This window comes from Coturnix japonica, chromosome 14, assembly GCF_001577835.2.
Source record: "Coturnix japonica isolate 7356 chromosome 14, Coturnix japonica 2.1, whole genome shotgun sequence".
In the NCBI taxonomy this organism is placed as follows: Eukaryota; Metazoa; Chordata; class Aves; order Galliformes; family Phasianidae; genus Coturnix; species Coturnix japonica.
In genome coordinates, this window is record NC_029529.1 from 8,281,745 (window position 1) to 8,305,445 (window position 23,701).

The 23,701-nt window shown below is 42.0% G+C and overlaps 2 protein-coding genes and 1 non-coding gene across 8 annotated transcripts; 2 read left to right on the forward strand and 1 right to left on the reverse strand.

Annotated features, from left to right (window-relative positions):
- The first annotated feature begins 6 nt into the window (after nucleotides 1–6).
- Nucleotides 7–13,695, forward strand: LOC107320850 (putative short-chain dehydrogenase/reductase family 42E member 2). 5 transcript variants are annotated; one of them, XR_001558397.2, is made up of 14 exons: nucleotides 7–1,514; nucleotides 3,222–3,454; nucleotides 4,766–4,861; nucleotides 5,219–5,279; nucleotides 6,555–6,673; nucleotides 7,928–8,003; nucleotides 8,814–8,896; nucleotides 9,050–9,187; nucleotides 9,502–9,567; nucleotides 10,263–10,326; nucleotides 10,660–10,733; nucleotides 12,593–12,698; nucleotides 12,808–12,946; nucleotides 13,099–13,695. XR_001558397.2 is itself a non-coding variant. In XM_032447593.1 (13 exons), exons 3-13 carry the CDS (start codon nucleotides 3,227–3,229, stop codon nucleotides 11,453–11,455), a joined length of 1,209 nt encoding a protein of 402 aa, XP_032303484.1. In that variant the 5' UTR covers nucleotides 7–275; nucleotides 1,297–1,514; nucleotides 3,222–3,226; the 3' UTR covers nucleotides 11,456–12,578. The 5 variants fall into 5 exon arrangements, 4 of the variants coding, with proteins under 4 accessions (XP_032303484.1, XP_015732577.1, XP_015732580.1 ...); XM_032447593.1 differs by lacking the exons at nucleotides 12,593–12,698; nucleotides 12,808–12,946; nucleotides 13,099–13,695 and adding an exon at nucleotides 11,252–12,578 and having other exon boundaries at nucleotides 7–275; nucleotides 1,297–1,514; XM_015877091.2 differs by lacking the exons at nucleotides 12,593–12,698; nucleotides 12,808–12,946; nucleotides 13,099–13,695 and adding an exon at nucleotides 11,252–12,578.
- A 138-nt stretch (nucleotides 13,696–13,833) lies between these two features.
- On the forward strand, nucleotides 13,834–23,077 carry LOC107320849 (putative short-chain dehydrogenase/reductase family 42E member 2). 2 transcript variants are annotated; one of them, XM_032447592.1, is made up of 12 exons: nucleotides 13,834–13,944; nucleotides 15,134–15,524; nucleotides 16,061–16,156; nucleotides 17,075–17,132; nucleotides 17,238–17,356; nucleotides 17,845–17,920; nucleotides 19,465–19,547; nucleotides 19,925–20,062; nucleotides 20,852–20,917; nucleotides 21,533–21,596; nucleotides 21,915–21,988; nucleotides 22,379–23,077. In XM_032447592.1, the coding sequence occupies exons 2-12, from the start codon at nucleotides 15,180–15,182 to the stop codon at nucleotides 22,625–22,627; spliced, it is 1,368 nt and encodes a 455-aa protein (XP_032303483.1). In that variant the 5' UTR covers nucleotides 13,834–13,944; nucleotides 15,134–15,179; the 3' UTR covers nucleotides 22,628–23,077. The 2 variants fall into 2 exon arrangements, with proteins under 2 accessions (XP_032303483.1, XP_015732576.1); XM_015877090.2 differs by lacking the exon at nucleotides 13,834–13,944 and adding an exon at nucleotides 14,243–14,355.
- Nucleotides 23,078–23,346: 269 nt separating this feature from the next.
- Nucleotides 23,347–23,428, reverse strand: TRNAL-UAG. The gene has a single exon. It is a non-coding gene; the product is annotated as a tRNA-Leu (tRNA).
- Nucleotides 23,429–23,701: the final 273 nt, after the last annotated feature.

The following is a 23,701-nucleotide window of genomic DNA, read 5'->3' on the forward strand; positions in this document are numbered from 1 at the left end:
GCTCTAATGTTTCTATGTTGATTTGTCACATATATGCCATTTGCTTTCCTGGTTTATGCTTTTTGGAATTCAATTTACTGCATTCAAGAGGAGTTTTATAATGGACAATGTTGTATACTTTTCTGCCATCTTGTTTGAAAGTCATGTATTTTCTGTGATTCACTAAATATTCTGATTTATATACAGTGAATTAAAGGCACAAAGCTAAAGCAGTTGCTACCTTGATGTACTCAACCCCCTATCAGAAGACTGCAGCAAGAATTGGTAATCTCTGTGTGAGTACAGATGTTCATATTAGCTTAGTATGGACTGGCAATGCAGGAACTCTTTGTGTGTGTTTCAGCCATACCTGCCTCAGGGGAAAACAGACCTAAACATCCCCTATGCAACTTAAGGCCATTACCTCTTGTCATATCTATATTATCTGGGAGAAGAGGCCAACCCCACCTCACCACAACCTCCTTTCAGGGAGCTGTAGAGAATCTTGAGGTCCTTCCTGAGCCTCCTCTTTTCTAAACCAAACCATCCGTTTCCTCAGCCGCTCCCCCTGCACTTTAGACCCTTCACAGATCCCTTGCCCTTCTCTAGACACACTCCAGGGCTTCAGTATCTTGTGAGGGGCCCAAAACTAAATACAGTACTTAAGGTGTGGCCTCACCTCCTGCATCTGCTGGCTGCACTATTTCTGATACAAGCCAGGATGCCACTGGCTTTCTTGGCCACCTGGGCACACTGCTGGCTCATGTTCAGCCATCTGTTGACTAATAGCCTCAGATCCCTTTTCTCCATGCAGCTTTCCAGCCACTCTGCCCCAAGCCTGTAGCATTGCCTGGGGTTGTTGTGACCAAAGCGCAGGACCCAGGACTTGATCTTGTTAAAGCTTATATAGTTGGCCTCAGATGAACTCTTCCTGCCAGCTTGGTGTCATTTGCAAACATGCCAAGGGTGTACTCAGTCCCCTCATCCAGATCATCAATAAAGAAGTTAAACAGGACCACCCCAATACTGACCCCTAGGGAATACCACTAGTGACTGGTTGCCACACAACTGTGAGGGATAAATTTGTTTTCAAGCATTAGCGTTAAGATTTTCTTTACAATTTTTTCATAAGAACCTTTTTCTCTGTACTCTTTGTAAACCCCAGGTGAGACTTTTTAGTAATCCTAGTGCCATTTATCTACAGAATGATGTAACGATAGTATATTTGTGTTGTCTAGTGTCTTAGCAATCCTTTTAGAATATAACAGTAAGATATTTAGAAGGATCTGATGTGGAGAACTTTTTTTTCCTGAAAAGGAATGTAAATTATGTACAAATTAAGCCCTGCCCTTTTTGGGCTCCCAGCCCAACCCCCAACTACAAAGGAGCAGGAACAACAAAAGGACCTGAGCACACCTGAACATCTCTGTTTGCCTGAGCACCTTGTGATATTAATTGTTCAGCAAGACAAGTCTGGTCGTCTTACTTGGACAGGAAGCACGGGGAGAACGCTGACATCCAGGATTCTACCAAGGGTACTTACTATTTCTATACCTATTTTTAAAAACCCAAAATGTTTGAGTCTTTTAGTGGCATATGTGACAAGCTTCACTCACTGTCTTTACAGTGTATTGAAAAGTACATCTTTTAATGGACTGCAAAGTGAAGTAATTGTATATGGCTTAAAGCTACTGCAAAGCATGATTTAGAGATGTAAATTTTATTTTCCTTACATAAGAAGTGTATCTGTCTTATTTTAATAGTTCTTATTTAAATTGTGGGTTATTTTTCATTTTTTAAGTATCAGAATATTTCTCGACATAAGGAGCTCAAGTTTCATATTTTTTTCAGTGAATTTATTGAGCTGGTATTGGTGATGAAACAGTATAGCAGTGTGGAGAATGCTACAAATTATTTCCCTGTGTTATTTTTTAATTATTTCAGAAAAACAGAGCAGAAAAAAAAAAAAAAAAAAAAGATGGAAAATATGAAAAAGAAAAGTTAAAAAATGTAAAGAAGTGATGACAAAATAGGCTGTAACTGCAGGGTTGAAGACTGTGGGATGCACTTCCCGTGGTTTTTCTAGTATTTCTTTGTCACTCTGGAAGTGATGCAGCTGTCTGTTACCAGACATGGCCAGTTCTGTATAATCTGTGCTGAACTCCGATGTAAATGGCTCAAAGTAAAACCTATGCCCAACTGCTGTAACGTACACATACTCTTGAGGAGTGTGTGGGGATGTTGCTTTCTGGACCCATTCCTGACTAGGGGAGAACCATAGTGATTTGCATGAACTGGGTCCATATTTTTAATCTAAAGTGGCAGGCACACAGCTTGCCTCCCACTTAACTGGTACTTAATTTGAATGTTTTTCGGTGTATATGCTCTGGATTTTTATCCGGGGACATGAAAACTTAGATCCAATTATGTAAAGGCCATGCAAGGAATCAAGACAATAGGGCTATTCTGATGCAGGAAAATTAACTTGTTAATTAACTTGTTAAAATTAATTTCTTGTGCATATACCATGATTTGGAATACTGGTAATTTTTATTGCTGAATATGAGCGCATATCCAAAGAGAAGCGATTCTTGTAGAATAAACTCGCTTTTCATCCAGAAGAAAGTGTACAGGCTGATAACTCCTGTGGGATTGTGCATCACGGAATGACCATAAAATCATAGAATCATTATGGTTGGGAAAGACTTCTAAGATCGTCTGGTCCAACCATCCACCACCGCCAGTATTGTCCTCTAAACCATGTCCCTGAGTACTACATCTACCCTTTCCTTAACACCTCTGGGGACGATGACTCCACTGATTCCCTGGGCAACCTGTTGCAGTGGCTAACTGAGAAGAAATTCTTCCTAATATCCAGCCTGAGACTCTATGATACACGAATCAGTCTTCCAAAGTGCATAAAAGAGCTGTATATGAATGACCTCATGAAAAGAAATCTCAACAGAAGTTGGTAAGAAGTTGGTATCTCTAAAATCCTATAGTTTCTAATAGATAAGAGGAAAAGACTTTATTGGAATGTAAAAGTATCCAGATTCATTACAAATTTTACATAGAAATACTGTCACCTAAATTATGCATATACATAACTTAAGCACATTAAGATAATAAAATAGATGAAAGTAATATAGTTACAAAAGGATCGTTGTCACAGGAAATCTACTGAAATTCTCTAAACTCCAGAGTACCACGCAAGAATTTTCAAGAGACTTTTTATCTTGTAGCCGTGATGCAAGAAGGATCTACAGAGGAGCTTCACGGGGACCTCCTATGTGAGAGCAAACTGACTGAGCACACTGGACCACTGGTTAAAAGCAGAAGGACGGTGGTGACAGGAGGTGGAGGCTACCTGGGATACAATCTGGGATGTGCTCTTGTCAAGGCAGGAGTTGCTGTTGTTCTGTTTGACGTACGAAAACCTAAATGGGAAATTCCAAATGGTGCAGACTTTTTCAAGGTATGTTGAAACTGCATATTTAATGGCAGTGAAATGAAGTCATACTACTTCTGTGCATATTAGCAAGTTTTCCTCTTAGGAATTTTTTATAAAAGTTTATCTGTAAATGGTTTTAAAGACAGTAAAAAGTCACGGTAAAGGTCTTTGCATGCATAAGTAACTGATTAAGAGACAGCAAGCAGCAGGAGTCCAAGTGGTCAGTTCTCTCAGTGTCACCAGTGAAGTACTGAAGAGTTGTGTTTTAATATGTGCCATTCATACTTAACCTAGATGAAGGAGGGAGCAAGGAAGTGGTAAAGTTTATTTCTCAAGCTAGTTATTTGGAGTAGAAATGTGAGAGCAGGACAGGGAAATAATGATCACATATGTGGCATAACTTCAATACAAAGAATAATTAAGGAAACCAGGCTTTCCAGACAGGGAATGAGATGACTTCTGAGTGGAAGATCTTCAGAACATGAGAGGCATGGAAAGGCATAGACATTGTCTGTTCACTGTTTTTTCCAGTTCAAGAAAGAAGAGTCATTAAATGGTCCACAGCTACCTGTGGAGAACAGCAAACCCCAATACTTCCTGTTGTGAGGGGATGCTTACTCTTCACAGTTGCATCACCCACTCAGATTTGGGAATCTGAGTGTGCAGGCATGCACTAGCACTTCGTGCACGGCTCCTGTCATCTTACGCAAGTCCTAGCTAGACAGGATATCATCTAGCTGATCTGGACTGAGAGTTTAGCATCATGTCTTTTAAACACCATCACTAGAATTAGAATGTCGATGACAAAGCTGAGAGTAATCACAACATTCCTGTCTCAGTTCTGTCTCAGGGGCTATCAAGGTAGTGATGCAATTCTTCTAGCCATGTCAGCATGTGGGAAAGGGGTGAGGATGGCAGAGACATGATGCCGCTCTGCGTGGTTGTGTAGTGGACAGAATAATGGGCCAGGCAAACAACTGAACTCTCCTTGCTGTGTTTTAGCATCATTTGGGCTTGATTCTCCTGCCCTCAAGCATATGCTGCTCCCATTCAAGTCAAACAAGTTTTGCCACCTTGCAGGACTAAGTGTGAAAATATGTGTTGTAATTAAGGCTACTGAGAGTCATGATTGTTTTGCAATACAATATTAAGAAAAGTCTTAGTCATGAATTTTTTTCTCCGTGTTTGCGATACTTTACTTAATGTTAGTTGATGACTGTGAAAATAGATTGGAATGACTTTAAATTTTTGTTGGTAGCCATATTGAATATTGATGGTATGAAGAATGCAATGAGCTCTATCAGTCAAAATCCATTTTTTTGTCTTATTTTACAGGGTGATGTGAGGGATTATGAAGCAGTGCTCAAAGCATGTGAAGGGGCTGACTGTGTTTTTCATGTGGCTGCTTGTGGAATGTCAGGATTAGAACAAGCAAGTACAATTTTCCTAACATTTTCTCTTATTATTCTTGTGAAAGAAGAGATCTGTCTGCATACAGAAGGCAGAGAATATGGTTAAGTGGTATTTAGATGAGTGAAGTCGATTATGAAGGTCTGGTGATCCATGCAGGGAACAACGGAGGCATTCCTTAAGGTAGTAAATGTCAAAGCATGAAAGTAATGTGCTTTCAAAGAAAAGCAAGGCAATTAAAAATGAGAACTGCTGGAAATCTCTGTATGTCAGAAGGCCATTGTAGGTGTACAAAGAATAAAGGCCATAGGTTTTCTAGATCTATCAGTTGCAGTGATTTTCTTGTTAATGTGACTTTTATGCAAAAATTTTTTATAGCTTCAAAAGAGAGAGCAGATTGAATCCATAAATGTTGGTGGCACTGAAGTCGTAATTGATGGTATGTACACAGACTTACTGTCTTTGCATCTGACCCACACCAAGTGAATTTAAAAAGCTTCTAATTGGATATTTTCTGTGTTGATATGGCATTTAAAAGAGGCTCTCCCCCTCTTAATCTCAGAGTATGATATAAAGGTGTGCAGAACAGGGCCCTAATGTAAGGTAATCTACAACAGATTTAAAATATTACAGCCTTCTAATGCAGAAGATTAACTTTTTAGATGGAATGAAACAGATTCCATTACAACAGGTGGGAGATTTGCCACTGGACTGGACTGGGGAAAGTTTTCAACCTGGACTTCACTCAATGTCAGACGAACTTAAACTCTCCACCATGTAATGGTTTAACTCTCCACCATGTAATGGTTTATCTTTTTCCTTCATTATGTGATGAAGATTTATTTTTTTTTTTTTTTTTTTTTTTTAACCATAGAAACATCATGAGAGAGATTAGACTTTGTTGGACATTTAGGCGCCATAAATGTCCTAAGTGTACTTAGCTATTATGTTATCACTTTACTATATCTATCCTTGTTGACCCTATCTAATCTGACCCTTTTCTATTATATACTGATTTTTAACTGATATCTGCTAACAAATGTCAGATTTCTTCCTGTATACTCAACTCCAGGAAAGAACATTTTGAAGTATATCATAAATTCCAAAGCTGCCTTCTCTTTTGCCTTTCCATCAAAACCCAAACAACAACTACAACCATCAAAAAGCAAAATGTCAAAAATCATTTTAATATAGACCCATTTCCATTCTGCCTGGGGATTACTGTGGGTTATTACTGGAAAAAAAAAAAACAAACACCCAAAACAACAGAATAATTACAGTGAAGTGGCAGACAAGTAAAGTCTAAATGAGCTGGAGGGAAAAGGTTGCAACATCTTCCCTTCTTAACCCAACATCTGAACCCACAGAACTGTGTCCTGTCGTATTCCTGTAGGCTCCAAACAAGGCAAGAATCTGGGAGGAGTATGAACCTTGTGGCTCCCTGTTAGTCTACATTTTAATAACACATTTTATTATTGTATTTTCTTCCAAACATTTACATCAAATAATAACTTTTATTATTTTTAAAATGAGCCAGAGGGCCAAGTGGACTGACTGCTGTGTAGATTCCAAAAATTATCATTTTGTTAATATTAGTTCACTTAAACTTTAGAAGTATTGCTTAAATCAAAAGGAAGTGTGTGTTTTCCAGCTCGTTTGTTGTTTCTCACCCTTTATTTTTGTTATAAACAATGTATTTTTTATAACATTATAGTCTGCAAACAAAGAAATATCCCTAGGCTGATATATACCAGTACAGTGAACGTGGTATTTGGAGGGAATCCTATTGAAGAAGGAGATGAAGAAACTGTGCCGTATTTTCCACTGGAAAAGGTACTTTGTTCACATGACGACATGAAACTTGTTGTACTGTGTAGATTATGTGAAGGTTGATCTGGAAGCATTGAATTAGATTAAGTTCCATGGAATTGTTTTTCATTAATAAAAATTGACCCATGCCTATGAAGAGATACTTAAATCATTGTTACTTTTATATACTATAAATAGCCAGATTGAGGGTGTTAAATACCCAAGATTATTAAAGAAGATGGAATTTGACATTTACCAGGAAGATTTTTATAGGAAGTGCTTTTGGGGTACCAGCTGCTCTCTAAATAGTGAATATCATGGCCCCCATAAGCCTTTGCACTGAAGAAAATTGTTAAATATCAAATTCCACATCTTGATGCACACTCGTTGTTGCCTCTTTGATATTTCCAAACCTTGCTTTCTTGATGCTTTCTTACATCACCTCATGGTTGCTCTGAAATAGTGGCCTTCTTTGCTACAACCTCTGAGGAATGTTTTCCAGCTGACATCTGGAGCTCATTGCATTCTGGCTACTCTTATGCTTGTCATTTGTTCTTTCCTGCTCCCAGCACCCAGCCTGCAGCTAAAGGCTGTAATTTTAGACTGTGCATCCTGTGTCCCAGGAATACTAAACAGCGCTGACTACTACTCTGTTGAAGCCTCTTGAAATAGTCAGTTGGAAATGTCAGTGCAAAGCCTGCACAGCACCTCAGACTTCTAATAAAGCATTTAAGTCATTTGCAATTAGTTGCATATTTCTGAGCCTTAACCGTATGTTTTCTTTGATGATGACCATGAAATAGCAAGCAGAAGAGGTAGATGGTGCAGGAAGGAAGGTGTGCAACTGTTGTGTAACTCTTAGCTATAATTTTCAGTATAAATTATAGCAATACAAAATCCAAGAGATGTTTGAGACACCTTGTGTGGAGAAGGCACCACCAAACCAGCATGGGCTGCATCCAGAATCCCAATTAATACACTTGTGTGCATTTTACTAAATCAATAGCAAAAGAGAAAATTGGGAGATAAGTGTTTATGGTTATATAGTTATATAAAATATATTTATTTAGAAATATATAAGTAGTTTCAATAGGAAATGGAAACATTTTTGGAAGGTCTAGTTTTTTTATTTTATATTTAACTTAATTATTTAATTACATTAAAAGCAAAAACCTACAGACTGGCTAGATTTAGATGTTATCAGATATAAACGTTGTCTGCCTTCACATATACAATAATGTGATTAAAATGTTGATCATATTCTGCCTTTCTTTATAGCATTTTAATCATTACTCTAGAACGAAGGCAATTGCAGACCAAATGGTTCTTGCTGCTAATGGGACTTTGCTAAAAGGTATATCTAAAACATCTGGGTTTTTCCTACCATTAGTGGTGCTGTTCCTTTATCTATTTACTGGCTTATCAATAAATAGTGTATGTAAAATGAACTGAAATAAACCTGCCTTCAGAGGATGACTAACTTCAGTATGTTCTACCAAGACAGACAGGAAATTGTATACTAACAACAGATAGGAAAATCCAGCCTATGTTGCCTTGCTTCTTCAAATTACATTAAATCATTGCCAACGTAAGAGGATTTGTGCTTTTATTGCCCGTTCTTTCTGTCACTTTGAGCATCTCAGCACTGTCTGATAAATCACTCATAATCCCCAAGAGCTTGCTGTCGTCTTGCAAAAATAATTGCTGCTTCTTAAACATATTGGAATTAGAGTATCCTAATTTGAAAGCCTCTGTTTAAGAGATCTCTTCCATTCTTTTGCGATGCCATTGAGCCTCAAGCAAGCAAAGTGTCTGAGTATAGTGAATGGGATGTTTTTCTTCCTGCATTACGTGTGTCTGCAATTATGGCATTTTATAAACTTTTATCTGTAACAACAAAAAAAGGAAAATTCATTCGAGCAGGAGATATAGCCATAGGGAAGTTCTGTGGTGAGAGGGGTGTGATGTACCAGGCTGCTAAGGTAGGAGCTTCCATTGCTATTGAATTCAGTTTTATACAGAACTGAAAACAACTGGGAAGCAGAATCACGTAGAATGATCAGACTGATCCTTTTTTTCAGGATGTATAATTCAAATATATGTGGTTTGCCTGTCATATGCTGATGTCCAAACTATCCGATAATCGTATTTTGTTCTTTCCAAGGAGGTGCCCAGCTCTGTACTTGTGTGCTCCGTCCGCCAGGCATTTATGGGCCCGGAGAGCAGCGCCACCTGCCGCGGGTAGCTGTATGTGTCGCGTGGGCAGCAATCCTCGTGCTGTAATTGTGCACACATACAGCAAATTCTAAGCATTCAGGCTGAGACAAAATGAAATAATTACAGTGTGCAATAAACACTCTTCATGTAGTTATTTCTTCCTTTATTTTTTTTTCCCTATAGCTAAATATCCAGCGGAGACTATTTAACTTCAAGTTCGGGAATCACAAAGTTCTGATGAACTGGGTTCACATAGGAAACCTGGTACAAGCTCACTTACTCGCTGCTGAGGCTCTCACCTCTGAGAAGGGTTATGTAGCTGTAAGTAAACAATATAAGCATCCTATCCCAGTAGCCTTAGCTCCCAAGTAAGTTTCACTTTTGATGCTTTGAGATCAAAGGATCTCTAAAAGACTGTGTGCTGAATTCTCAAAACTCTTGTGTGGATCCACAAGCACACAGGCAGTGCCAATGCAAGTACAGTGAAGTCCAATTAAGGTAATTGGTTGAGCTGATGTGTGTCAGTTCATTGTATGTTTGCTGGTACACTGTTCACCAAGTCAACAAAGATAGGTGGGTATGTGAGGGAAAGCAAACTGTGTTTTTGTAACTGTTTTTCTCTGCTTCTTTAACAGAGTGGACAGGCATATTACATACATGATGGTGAAGACGTCGTGTTTTCTGAATGGATAGTCCCATTAGTATGTATTACATGCACACGTAGCTCTAGTGGGATGTGTGGGCCCTAATCATGTGGTTAACTAAAAGACTGTACTTATCAGTAAAGTTTAATGCACTTTGATTACTAAATTATCAAAGAGAAAACTTAAGTCTGTCCTTTTCTCCTACCGTATCTCAAAGTTGCACCGGCTTTAGAGGAGGTTTTGAATATGCATTGCTGTAGAGTTTGTCTCTTACTGTTTTATGAGAGTTTAGCTGAGTGCATGAAAACTATTAGTACCCAGGAGGCCTCTTACAGCTATTAGCTAATTCTCTGTTGTCAGATGCAGCACAAAAAGGAAAGTTAGTTAGAGTCCTATCATAAGAGTAATAAAGAGGCAACATTATAACCAGAAGGCTGGGATGTTAGGAATATGCTAAAGTTTTGATCTCTCGGTGCCTACACAGAAAAGACTGTCAGGAAAATGACTTCAGCTGAACTATGGGCCTCTTGTACTGCTTCTGGCTTGGTTGCTTGCCATTCAGTTTAATTTGTAGAGTATAAGATGGACACCAAAGAAGGAGTAGTACTATGTTTTCATGTACTGATAGGAAGATCAACTGGAAAAAGTTTAGATACATTTTTTCAATATTCATTTTTCCATTTTCGTGCTTCATTGCCATCCTCAATTCAATACAAACTCTCTGTTATTCTTTCCTTTTATGTTCCTTCTAGTTTGAAAAATTAGGATACAGTAAACCCTGGATACATATTCCTGTTCTCCTGGTTCATATAGCAGGTAAATATAATAAACTACATGTTTGATTATTGTGCTGTTATTTAAATTTGTTTTGTTGATGTCTGTTAAGCTACATAGTGTTTTTGTAAAATTCAGGGACTGAGCCATAGGAATTATCTAATTTTAATTAATATAATCACTCATGCCATTTGATATTGATAATACCCAGAAATGGTTTAATGGCTGTTAATTAACTGAATTAATCACATAATAAATTAAACACTGCCTTCCAGTATCTTACTGGAATCCTCCATTGTCAGTACGAATTGTTGTATGTGCAATGTCAGTTTATTGTTATCTAGCTGTCCTATTAAGTAACTTTCTGTCTCACAGCCGCTGTGATGGAATATCTGCATCTGGCATTAAAGCCATTTTTTAGCTTCACACCTTTCTTGACAAGGAATGAGGTAAGTCTGTGAAATGAGAAATTATTTGTATGTTTCTGATCAGAATTCTCATGAAATGTGTGACATGCCCTCTGGATACTGATAGTGTTGGAGCTCTGGGTGCTGTAGATGTACATTTCTGCAGAACTGGAAAGCCACACCACCGCAATACATACAATTCCATTATACATTTGTCGATACACAAGTCAGCTTGGGGAAAGCAGGCTGATTTGTTGTGTGGGATTTCCTTAGTTCTTACTTGGAGAGCTTAACAATCACAAGTGAGAAATGAGTGTCGTAAGCTCCATTTCCACTCAGTCCACCAAGGATGTTGTTGCACAGCTTTGATTCTTCGTCAGCTATATGAACTTATTCTCTTAGCTCTGGACAGAATCAGAATCTGAAATTTGTATGGTTTTGAGCATCTATCTTTATTTATGTTTTTAATTCCACTGTAACATCACTGTTGACATACATCTGTCAGTGTTCTGTGAAATCAGTTGCTGAAGTCACTTCCATAACTGTCCTTTTGGGTTTAGGTCTGGAACGTTACTGTAACTCACACTTTCCGAATAGACAAGGCACGAAATCAGCTTGGTTACAAACCAAAGAAATTCTCATTTGCAGATTCTGTGGATCATTATCTTCAAACAAGACCTGTTTGCCAGGAAGGTCTCACATTCCTTAAAGCGCTCTTTGTTTTTGGTCTTTTGTTAAGTTTGATCGTTCTTTCCTTCTTCTAACATCAAAGAGCTGCCCACCTCTTTCCAAAAAACTAGCTTTGTTTCTGGGGATGAACGATCTGCTCATTCTACGTCCCTCAGTCACTGTGAAGTTCATTGTTCTTATTCATTATTCTGATCATTGGGATGACTTCTCCCTGATCTTACCTCAAATAAAACATAAGCAAAGTGAAAACACAAAGCACATCAGGAAATGCTCCCAAAGGGCAATGCAGAACCATAACATCGAAGGAAATGACCACTGATGAGTGCAGGAGGAGTATCAGTGCATTCCCACTGCTGGATAACTTCATCCTGAGAATGATTTAATGATCATCCAGAAGGGCGAGGGTTTGGAAGAGGAGGAGCCATCACAGAACCGCAGCGCTGCAACAAGACCTGTGGCTCCAGTGAAGAGAAGGTTGTCTCAACAATTCCTCTGATGAAGCCACTGCTGCAGCTACTGCGTGTCAGTTCTGGGAATTATGAAGACCTGGGAGATATTACAAAAATAAGTAAATATTTATGAATGACCGGAGCTGAGAGGACAAAAGCCATATTCATGTGAAATAGTTCTGTTGCTCAAAAGCTGTGTAAAAGGTGTAATAAAATGTATATATAAAATAATTTTTAGATGCAATAATAAATCTCAACTGAACCAAATACTGGTTTTAAGGAGTCTGTAGAAAGGGAGGGGTGGCATGTAACTGGAATTTAGCAAGGAGTTACTGCTGTCTCTCCTTGTACGTGCAGCCAGGTCACGCTGTCTGTAATGTTGTCCTTGTGCTGGGATGCTGCTCACTCAGTGAACTGCCATTATGGTGTCAGCAGGCAGACCAAGAACTCAGCCCTGAGCCTGGGTCCAACCTCTGCCTTTTCTCAAGATTTACTGAGTTGTTTCCTGGGTGGATTGTGCTATATAAGGCCCAGGTGTTCTACGTGTGTACATACAGTGTGTATCCCAGATGAATTTTCTTGAGGTTACTCTGAATTAGGAGAGCTGCCCTTGCAGGGTGAGTCACAGAGGAGAGTGATGGAAAAGCTCTGCTGCTGATTATCTGCACTCTGTATTTATCTTGCCTTTGCATTAGCATTTTGTAGGAGCTTTAAGATCAATAAGTTCATGGAAAATCTCTCGTTGTATCTTTAAATCTGCAGGGTACGCAGGAGTGCTTACAGCATCCATACCATAAACTGTTCTTATCTTGAGTAATACCCAGTGACAGCAGAACACGAGCAACCACAAGTTACCTCTGCAGTGCATGTAAGCAAAGCAAATGTTTTGCTTTTTTTTTTAAACAAATAAATCGTTCTCTGTGCAGTGAAGGCAGAAAGTCTGACCTCTGAGTGACTGACATTGTCTGTACAAACAGAACTGTGGCAGAGTTCAGCCCTCCAAGATATGGAAAGGAACTCAGTATATATGAGACCTTTAATCAAACATGATAAAGTGGATAAGCCCAGTTACATACGAAGCGATGCAGCTTGGCTGACAGGCAAGCACTGTAGCAGGTACTGCATAAACTTTGCTTCCTTTGAAATGCAGAATAAAACCCACATGTATAAAGTTACTTCACAGCGAGAGCATTTTAACTACATGCAAACATATTTAATTTGCCTTTAAACTAGTTCTTTATGAATCTTGCATATATCACTTTTATTAGACTGATGGCTCTGGGCTGCATCCCAGGTGACACCGGCACTTGGCAGAACAGAGCTCAGCCAGCTGCCTGAAGCCCAGTGAGAGGAGCATCCATGGGCTCCTGGTTTTGGGTGTTCCTCAGCAAGGAGTAACCACGGATCTCGCTGGCTGTGGCTGCAGTGCATGGGGAGCCCCACTGTTCTGCTCCTGGAAAGCCAGACCTCTGAGCTGTTACTCCAGGTAAGATGCTTTTTATGTCTGTACTGCAGTACTGCTGATTATTGCTAAGTGGTTTCATTTTATTTATTTCCTGTTATTACAAATCCAGTGTTTGAATCTTAAGACAACTTTCTGTATCACTATGGAACAGCTGTCACACTTCTGTCGGTCTTTACTGAGCCTGTTTGTGCTGGCTGTTGTTCGAGTTACTGGTGTCCTACCATAACTGCAAGTGTGTCTTTAAAGGATTAAATTTTAATACGAACATTCAGCCATGGCACAGCTGCGATGGAAAAGGTAGGAGTGCTCCAAGTTCAATTTTTTTTTGCCTGGGGTGGATAGCTGCACCGTCCTGCAGCTCCCGGCCCCCCGACACTCTGCCCACGGGGCCACTGCGCACTGCTGGGCTGGGCAGGGCAGAGACCCCGCAGCCCGCTGCTGGGCGATTGTTCCCTTTGGGGTTTGCCGCTGTTCCGCAGGTGCTTCCGATGCCGTGCGTCCCTCCGAGCCATGTCCCAGCAATGACTCTCCGCACAGTGACCGAGGGATGCCGTGTTGTTCCTGAGCAGCCCGTCCAGCAGGTAGCTCGGGGCGGACGGAGCCCGGCCACCGGCATCGCCTTCCCCCAGCGGGCTGGAGATGTGCGCAGGTGAGAGACACCGGCAGCTGCTGCCGCGGGGTCCCGGGGATGCTGCGGGGTTCAGGGAACACTGCTAGAGGCCGCGGGACCCCAGGGGTACCACGGGACGAGCGCCATCCCACGGCAGGGCCGCGAGGTCCCAAAGCCGCTGCGAGACGAACGTGACCCCGGGGCGCTGCGGGACCACCGGGGCCGCCGCAGCGAGTGCGCCCGCTGGGAGTCGGGCGTTACGCGCGGGGCCGTCCCGTGCCTCGACGGGACGTTCCGCTGCGCAGCGGCTCCAGCGGGCGCCCCACAGGTGGCCCCGGCCGCCGGGCCATGGCCGGGCTCCGGCTCCCGGCCCCGGAGGTCGCCCGGGGGAGCAGAAGTTTCCGTGGTGGCGGCGATGCCGCGCTCCGCTGCCGGCGTGCGAATTTGCAAGTGAGATGCAGAGAATAGCGGCGGCAGCTCGGGTGGCCTTTAATCTTTTATGGAGGCGCGGGGAGGGGATGCGGTAACGCTGCCGTCAGTAACTGCGGCCTCTGACACGGTGTGTCCGGGCAGCGGCAGCCCTTGGCTGTTGCTTTATGAGTGGAAAAGGCTCTTCTTGTTTAAAAACCGTTTCCCTCCTACTTTTTGCTTAACGCACCCGCTGTCACGGATTTTCCTTTTCTGTCACTTTGCGTTTCATAGTTTCATAGTTTCGTGCGGGTTGAAAGGGACCTTAGAGATCATCGAGTCCAGGTTTGTTGTGCTTTAGTTCCGTTGAGAAGTGTGGGGTCAGACAGACTGTGCTCTGATCCACCTTGTAGGGACATCAGATAAGTACCAAGCATTTCTTTCTGTCTGAAGTGCTCGGCTCAGCCGCTGCCAATAATAAAAGCACATTCAGCTGATACTTAGAATGGCGCTGAAAACATCAGTGTGCTTTGCAGGGAACCAGAGACAGGTAAACAAAGCACTAAATCCATTTGCACCGGGGGCAGTTTTGTTCCACTGTTCCAGTGGGCCTTGATTGCTTGGTTTTAAAGTATAGAGACTTAAATGCAATTTATTGAGTGTTTTCCTGACAGTTCAGGATTTAGGTACGGCCCTGTATCATGTACGACCCCTAAAGGCCATCACTGATCTTTTATAACTTGAGACAAGTAAATGTAGCTTGGTCTTCTAAAGAGCAATCTTTGGACATTTGGAACCAAGTGTTTTGCTTTATCTTTAGGTTGCGCTGAAGTAAAACCTTGCAGCTGCAAGTAGAGCCGGTTACCATGAAGCTTGCCGGAATTGTCTGCATCGGGGAACACTATGGAGCAATTTTCAACATGGAGAAGAAACTGGTGTGTGCGTCTGGTCACAGGGGACATTATTTCACCGACAGAAAACTCCCAGTGAGTGAGGCAGCAAATCCCTGGCACCAACTCCCGAGTTCTGGAGCGAGGGGGAATGCTGGAGCACTGAAGGATAAAGCCATGATGAGAGCAGTGGTGACGGGAGGCGGAGGCTACTTCGGGTACAAGCTCGGATGTGCTCTTGCCAGCTCAGGAGCTTCAGTTGTTCTGTATGACATAAACAAGCCTATCTGGGAAATTCCTAATGGAGTAGTGTGCATCCAGGTATGACAAAATACATGCTCACAACAGTCAAAGTTAGTTTATTTGCCTTTTCCATAACATTCACAGACTCCAAATACCCAACTACAAATAATTGGAAATTTTGAGGATATTTTTAACCGTGTGAAAATCCCACACAATTTTTTGTCAGGTAGAATTTAATATTCACATGAGATAAGAAGAGCGATGAACACTGTAATGTGCAGCATAGAGTGCAGCTTCATCTCCTGTCCCTGAAGGTATCCTCAGGCCCATCACTCCCACACCTGGGCCTTAGTGTATCCACCCGTGCAATGAGGAGGGCACTTCATAATTCATAGAGGCGTTAAGAGGTTCATGAACAGTTTTGAAGTTCTTTGTGTTCTACAGAAGAAATGTGTGATTATCAGCAAGCATTGAAATTGATCTAATGTTCTGTCCCAGGATGTACAGTATGTGCAACTACATGTATATGTTCCCTCTGTGCTAACCCACTATATAACAAATACTAACCTATTGTTTTGATTTCAGGTCCAAATGTCTTTCTATATGTCTTGCAGGCAGATGTCAGGGATTATAATGCCATATTTGCAGCCTGCGAGGGAGCTGACTGTGTGTTTCATGTAGCTTCATATGGAATGTCAGGAAGAGAGCAAGTGAGTCCAAATTGTTTTGTATGTTTCTGTGTGACTGACCACGCTGAGGATGGGAGGCCTGATTTTGTAACATTGCATGTTAGATTTCCCCATCATCAGAGGCAATAACTGCAGCCTTGAGGGCTGCTGGGTCAGAAATGGTACTGAAAAGTTCTGAAACATTGCAAGAACAAAAGGACAGAGTTCACTCTAAAACCCCTTTCCCTAAACCTTTTAAATGGAACCCCTACACGTAAGGTCACTGGGAGCAGTGAAATCTGAACTAAATTGTAAGTGATTTTATGTAAGTACAATAAAATAACTGCTTTATTTCAAGCCTTAATTGTTTGCCAGTAGTAGGTAAAAATCTGCGAGGATGTACTTGATGTGGGATTCTGAACCACAGTTGTTATGATTAAAGTTAAAGACACACACACTCCTTCTTACTTTATTTAACAAAATGAACCTCGGTAATTTCCTTAGCCTTATAAAAGAGCTTATTAAAAAATGCTTGCAGGTGGACAGTGTGTACTTGGAATGATTCTGGGTAGAGCCAGCTGGTCAGTGAGTACCACTGAAACATGGATAATTAAACACACTGCTTACAGTTTTATAATCATTGGAAATAGGAACAAACAACACGATTCTCTTTGCTTCAAATAAGCCAACCTGTAAAAAAATATAAGAAAAATGCAAGTAAAGCTTAAAAATAGTAACTTGACTTCTTGATGTCTGAAACAGAAGTCTACATATATATACCTACATATATATACACCTATATATATATATATATAGGTGTATATATACATATATATACACATATACAATTTTTTTAAATCAAAGCATTCATTGATTTTATCTATGGACGCTTACAATGTCCACCTGTGGAATTTGAAATGTATCATTACTCAAAAGGGTACCACTTCTTTACTTCCCCAGTTGCACAGAGAAGAGATTGAAACAGTAAACATCAACGGGACAAGATACATCATTGATGGTATGTATCTAACAAGTTTCTCTGAAGAAGCACATCTTCCATTTGTACAGGTTTTTCTTCTATTTTGTTCAAGCTTCCACTAAATGACTTTATGTATTGCTGCAGCTTGCAAACAAAGGAACATCACTAGACTGATATACACCAGTACAGTAAATGTGGTGTTTGGGGGGCTTCCTATTGAAGATGGTGATGAGGAAACTGTGCCATATTTTCCTATAGAAAAGGTAATTGGGTTGTATCATTTTTTCACTTTTCCTCTTTGTTTACATTCTTCTTTCACAAAAAACCCTGGAATTTTGATTAGTGCAATATACTGAATACTGTTTTCTCTGGGGCAGTGCCACAAGAGAACAAACTCTAGAATTCCGACCAATCATGTTGTCTTAAAAACTTGGCTCCTGACTTTTCCGTTACCTGAAAAAGAAATCCAGATTACTAAGCAGTGATCAATTACATTCTTGGCAGCGTTTGAAGCATACATATATTTATTACTTCTCAAATGGGCTGAAATTAATTAACTGGGTTTGCGTAAACAAAAATGCTTGCCTGCCTTGGCAATATGCATCTATTTTATCCTAAACCAGTCGTGCAAAACTTGTGTATTTTGAGGTGTTTGTTGCCATCTGCTATGTGAAAAGGGAGTAGAGAAGCAATGCCTCTCTGCTCTGCCATTTCAAGAACAGATACAAACCTGTTTGCTTTTCCTCTGTAGCACGTTGATCATTATTCCAGAACTAAATCAATTGCAGAACAAATGGTACTAGCAGCTAATGGAACTCCACTAGCAGGTACTTGTCTGTTGGCATGAATTCACAGTGAGATGTATTCCTCTTCTTCCCCTGCCTCACTAACATCCTGCATCGGTCCCTCCGTAGACAAGACTGTCCAGCAGTTATGTAATGAAGTTACCTCCCCTTCTCACAAACTGAAAGATTTTCTCCTAAAAATCACTTTTAATTGTAGTTCTCACAGTGCCAACAAAAGGACTTGGCATGGCAGCAAGTTCAGTATCTTCATTGAAAAGATTAAGACAGCAGTATATTAAACAATGATGTGTTTGTGTCATTGCAATGTGCAGTACAAGTAGAACATGAAATCGTTCCCCCCTCCTTCCCTTATAGTTACATATTAAAATCTGAATAAGGCACCTGATACTACAGCCTGGAATTATTTATTAGTGCTTCCCAGAGTTTTCCATGTTGAGGAAGGCAGTTGTACACTTGAATACTTAGCTCACCTGTGAGATACTGTAACTGCCAGCACAGAGTAAATTAATGTAAAGTGCAACACGACGCCATGCCAACAAGTGATACAGAGCTAAATTTAGCTGCAGACAACTTAGAATAAGAGACTTTCTGCACCTGATACTTGCAGAGAGCTATAAAGAGATATCAAGTCATTGCTTGGCATTTCACACTAATAAAATTATTTTTGTCCAAAATGCTTTTTTTTTCTTATTTTTTTCTCAGCAGCTCACCATATCAAAGGTGTTCTGATTTTGGGGATGTTTCTGAATGAGATTAGAAGCTCACACTAATTTGCCCATGCAAAGGATCAAAGCTATTCAGTGGGGTTTCAGCCAGCCACTGATTAAAACATCCCAATTAGATCCTGTGCTATCGGCACGAATTGGTTTTTAGCAGGTTTTCAAGTAATATTAAGAACAGTTATCAAGGACAGCAGATGACAAACCAGCCAGCTGGTACGTGTGGGAATGACTGCATTTTTACTTGCTTTCTCCCACTGCGATTATCAAGAGGTTCCACAGCAGCTCTAGTGTGAGCTGGATGTGCCTACTGCTGAGAGCCTTTCAGCTCTGTCTTGCACACAGTGAGGCACTGTTTCCCTGCAATAATTTGCTATGAGATCGGTTTGGTTTCATTCCACTTTCTTACTAATGACTTGCTCACTTCAGCAAATTCACCCCCACAGCTGGCACTCTCAGTGACTGCTTTGGCACAGAGATAAAGGACTGGTTAGTCAGAAGTTTGGAAGCATCTAGTAATTTCTAGGCATTTAGCTATGCCAGTGCTTTGAGAACTCCTAGAATGGTTTGGGTTGGAAGGAACCTTTAAGGACCACCGAGTCCCCCCTGTCCCCATGGGGTATTGCTGGCAGGATTTTTCTGAACCCTGTCTTGCTCTTTTGCATGTTGTGATTTACCAACAATATTTATCTGCTAGTTCAGCACCTTCTGGTCTGGGGTGTTTTTAAGACAGTGAAGCAAGTTTATTTCAGAGTACTTTATGCTACAGCACTCTTCAGCTCATGCAGTGATAACATAAGTCATGTTAAAATCCCGTGGTTTGAACCCTTTTATCAATTCTCCCAGGAGGTGGAGTACTCTACACATCTGTTCTTCGCCCACCAGGAATTTATGGACCAGAAGAGCAAAGACACCTGCCAAGGCTCGCAGTATGTGCTTCCATTTTCTAATCACCACAGTTTTCTGTGATGCCAAACATCACTTATCTGTATTACAGATTGGCTAATCTTATCTGGCATCAGTTTAACAGTTCAATTGTCTGTTGTATTGTAACCTTTTTGTCAGATAATGTATGGCATCTGTAAAGAATGCATAATACATTTTAAAAGCCTATTTTTTATATACATGTAAGTCCAGCTTTATAATGTAATGCTTACTATAATTATAAAATTCAGGCCATTCTATGATAATTCAAATGTCTGCTTGCATGCAACTTAAACCAAAATACTGATGACAGGAGACAGAGCAAAATATCTTATTTCCACTCATTTCTTGCTTTGGTTTCATGTTTGTTTTATGTCTATAGAAGAATATTCAGAGAGGGATACTTAGCTTCAAGTTCGGGGATCCTTCTGCTCAAATGAACTGGGTGCATGTAGAGAATCTTGTGCAAGCTCAAATTCTGGCTGCTGAAGCTCTCACTCCTGAGAAGAACTACATAGCTGTAAGTAAACAACAAAACACCACAGCTTTCACTTGACTGGTTCCTGACGCTGTATCCTGCACTGCAGTAACTACTGCAGTAACTACTGCAGTAATACTGTGCTCCTTTAGCTTGTGTTGTCTGCATTTTTTAATGGAAGATGTGCCACGAGCAGTGTGAGCTGTGTCAGTGTTGGTTGTGCAGTGTGTTGAACTGGAATATTCAGTTCTCCCAGAATAGCTGCACCTTTGTGTTGCTGTGATATTATATCTGCCAATTCTGGAAGATGAGAAAAGAATATTTGATAACTGAAAATTAGATTAGGAAAGGAAAAGCAGATTAAGCTACTTTTCTAAAACTCTAAAAACAAAACGCTAAGAGCTAATTTGCATCTTTGTTACGCAGATGGAACTGGTTGGGTTTCTGTGGGTCTTAAGTAGACTGGGGCAGAACACGTCCTACCATCATCTAAATGTGTGTCAACAGCAAAAGATACCTACAGCACTACTGTCAGTGCCTTTGGTAATCTCTATTTGGTCTGTCCAGTCTTTCTGTATAGGTAAATCTTTAAGAAATAATTCATACCATGGTATGTCAGTCATAAGAACCGCTTGTCCATTTGACAGTGAATTTCATCACACTCAAGAAAAACTGATGGACATACGTGCAGTTTGTTGCCTTTTGTGTACGTCCATGTATATTATATATTTCTGTATAATCTTTAAGCTATTCATAAGGATTAAGATAAAGAAGTCAGATTATATGCAGTGTTATTTTTACTAACCTGTCTCTTCTCTACCTGTTTAACAGAGTGGTCAGGTGTATTTCATTCATGATGGTGAAAAATTCAACCTTTTTGAATGGTTAGCTCCACTTGTACGTACCCTATATGCTTTATCTCTAAATATATTAACTTATTTTGCTATACACAACTCTGGCTTTGCGTGCAAATTACATGTTTGGGTTCAGTGAGCATTTAATTCTTGCTTGATTAGTGCTGTAACAAAGCCTACCTAAAATATAACTGGAAACTGTTCTCACTGAGATAAAAGGGAAGCAGTCTCCTCCTTTGGACAGCCATCATCCTCACTTCGGGGCATTCACCTGTTAATAGTGGCTATCCAAGGTGGACAAAAAATATAAACCCAAATTATTACCAAAACTACAGAATAACCCAAATATCCAGTATTTTCCAAAGTTCATTTTGCTGCTAATGATGTGCTCCAAACCATACGAATGTCAGCACATTAAATATCAGCACACCATGATATTTAAGTCAATTATCAGAAACCTGCTTTTTCTACAGACTGCCACATGAAAATCACAGTGTCTGGTGACGCGTAACAGGCATCCCCTCAAAATGACAAACCAAGTAGCAGCAGCAGTAATGAAACGTTCTGCTTTATCCACAAATATCTCCTGTACTGAAACTTTAAAACTTGTTTCAGGCTTCTGTTTTTTTACTGTTATGCTTTTTTTTCTCTCTTCCAGTTTGAAAGGTTGGGTTGCAGTAAGCCATGGATACCTATTCCTACATCCTTAGTTTATGCATCAGGTAAAAAGACTTTATCAACATTTCTCTGTCCTGCCTGTCAACCCCTCTTCCCAGCTGTAATACAATGTTGTGGGCTGTTCTTTCTTCTTCATGTGTATGAGTTCTCGGGGTCTTTGTGCAGCCCATTTACAGCCTTCTGAGACACACATCCTAAAATCAGGCTGACTGAGGCAAGAAAGATGAAACCCAGCTCCTTGTCAGCAGTCATGGTAGTGCCCTGAGCTCTTAGGCACAGGATTATTCTTCACTATCAAATATGGTGTGCGATATGATACAGCAACTGGCTGTTACCTCAAGTAGAAATCTTTTGTTCTGCAGCCACAGTAATGGAGCATCTTCATCTGATACTGAAACCCCTGTTTGAGCTGTCACCTCTGCTGACCAGAAATGAGGTATGGGTTTGTTTGTAAGCTCCCTTGTTCCCACAGGACGCACACATACCATGTGAGTACAGCTGGAATCTCACATTTGGAGACCCTTCAGGCACCCTAAGGATGGCTTTTACTGCGTCCTGACAGAGATAAGAGCGTAGAACCCTTTGTGGATGTTTTCAGGAGCAGATTGTGCTGTGCAGCCTTTACTGCTTCTTTGGACTCTCAGCACGCTCCTATTGGGTGAACAAAAAGACAACGTGATGTATGTCAGTAGTCAGTGGGATCTTCATATGTGTATTTTTAAATATAACTTTACATTTTGTCTTGGTGGGTCTTTGCCACCACGCACAGCCTTTGTTCAGCTCTGCTGTGCGCTCACACTTTGTATGTTGGCTCCTTTGCTGACAGGTGCAGAACATCTCCATCACACACACCTTCCGCATTGACAAGGCCCGCAGGCAGCTGGGATACAGCCCCGAGAAATTCACGTTCGCCGATTCTGTGGAGCATTACATCAAAAGCAGAGCAGAGGCCCGGAGCGAGCACGGCTTCCCCAGAGTGCTGCTATTCTTCCTTGCCATCTTCAGCCTCATTTTTCTGTCTTTAAGATTCGATGAGCTTTCAGTTTTGCACTTTTTTAAGGAGACACAGCACTGACTCGCACAGACTGTGTGCACCCTCTGCACAACTGCTCCACGGAACATCCCCAGCTCCGCAACGCTGAGAGGCTCCAGTGCAACACATTTAGTTTAAATTAAATACAGAATAAACGTAAACAGCACCAACACTGTAAGTAATTACAGCCAAAGTCCGTCACCGAGACACGTTTCAGTCACACATCTTTCCAAACTGACCGCCGAACTGACCGAGGAGCTGCAAAGGGAGCACAGGGCACAGCCCGCAGTGTTATCGATGGACGAAAGCGGGGCAGGGAGTCAGGGCAGCAGCTCGGGGCTGCGGGGAGCTGAGGGACAGCGGGGGAAGCACGAGGACCGACCGCTCACGGCTGTGAATCACACCTGGGGGCTGCACAGAGCTCAGGTGGTGTGAATTTCCTTTGTGAACTGCTCGTGTCGCTGCGTATGAAGGAAAATAAAAGGGAACGTGTAGCTCCGTGCGGTGCCTCCCGACCGCCATCCCTGCCCCGGGGCGCGGGGGGGGAGCAGCCGGGAGAGCAGCGGGAGTGGGCGGGAGGGAGGCGGGGCGGAGCGGGGGCCGCAGCCGGCGGGGCGGGCGGACGCGTGTGTGTCCCCGGCTGCGTCCCGCGGTTACAGGGCGGCGGTGCGGGGCGCGGTGCCGGGCGGTGCCATCAGCTGGGGGAGCCGGGAGCTGCCGGCCGCGAAAAGGAGCCGCTGCCGCGGCGGGACAAAACTTGTTGGCAGCGGTGGGATTCGAACCCACGCCCCCGAAGAGACTGGAGCCTAAATCCAGCGCCTTAGACCACTCGGCCACGCTACCGCCTGGTGGTTGTGCGGCCCGCGAGGCCCCTTTCAGCGGGCGGAGCCGCTCTGCTGCCCGCGGATCGCGGCTCTTCCCGCCGTTCCGTGCTCGGACGCGGCACCGTGTGTCCGCTCCGCTCCTGCCGTTGGGCAGCGCTGCAGGCTGGGTGTCCCCGCCCTCCGTCGCAGCGGGTCGGTGCTGCCGAACGCTCCGCCTCGTCCCGGCCCCGCGCACCGTGAGGTGGCGCCCGCTGCCCGGCGGCTGCACGCGGCGCTGGGCCCGGCCCGAGCT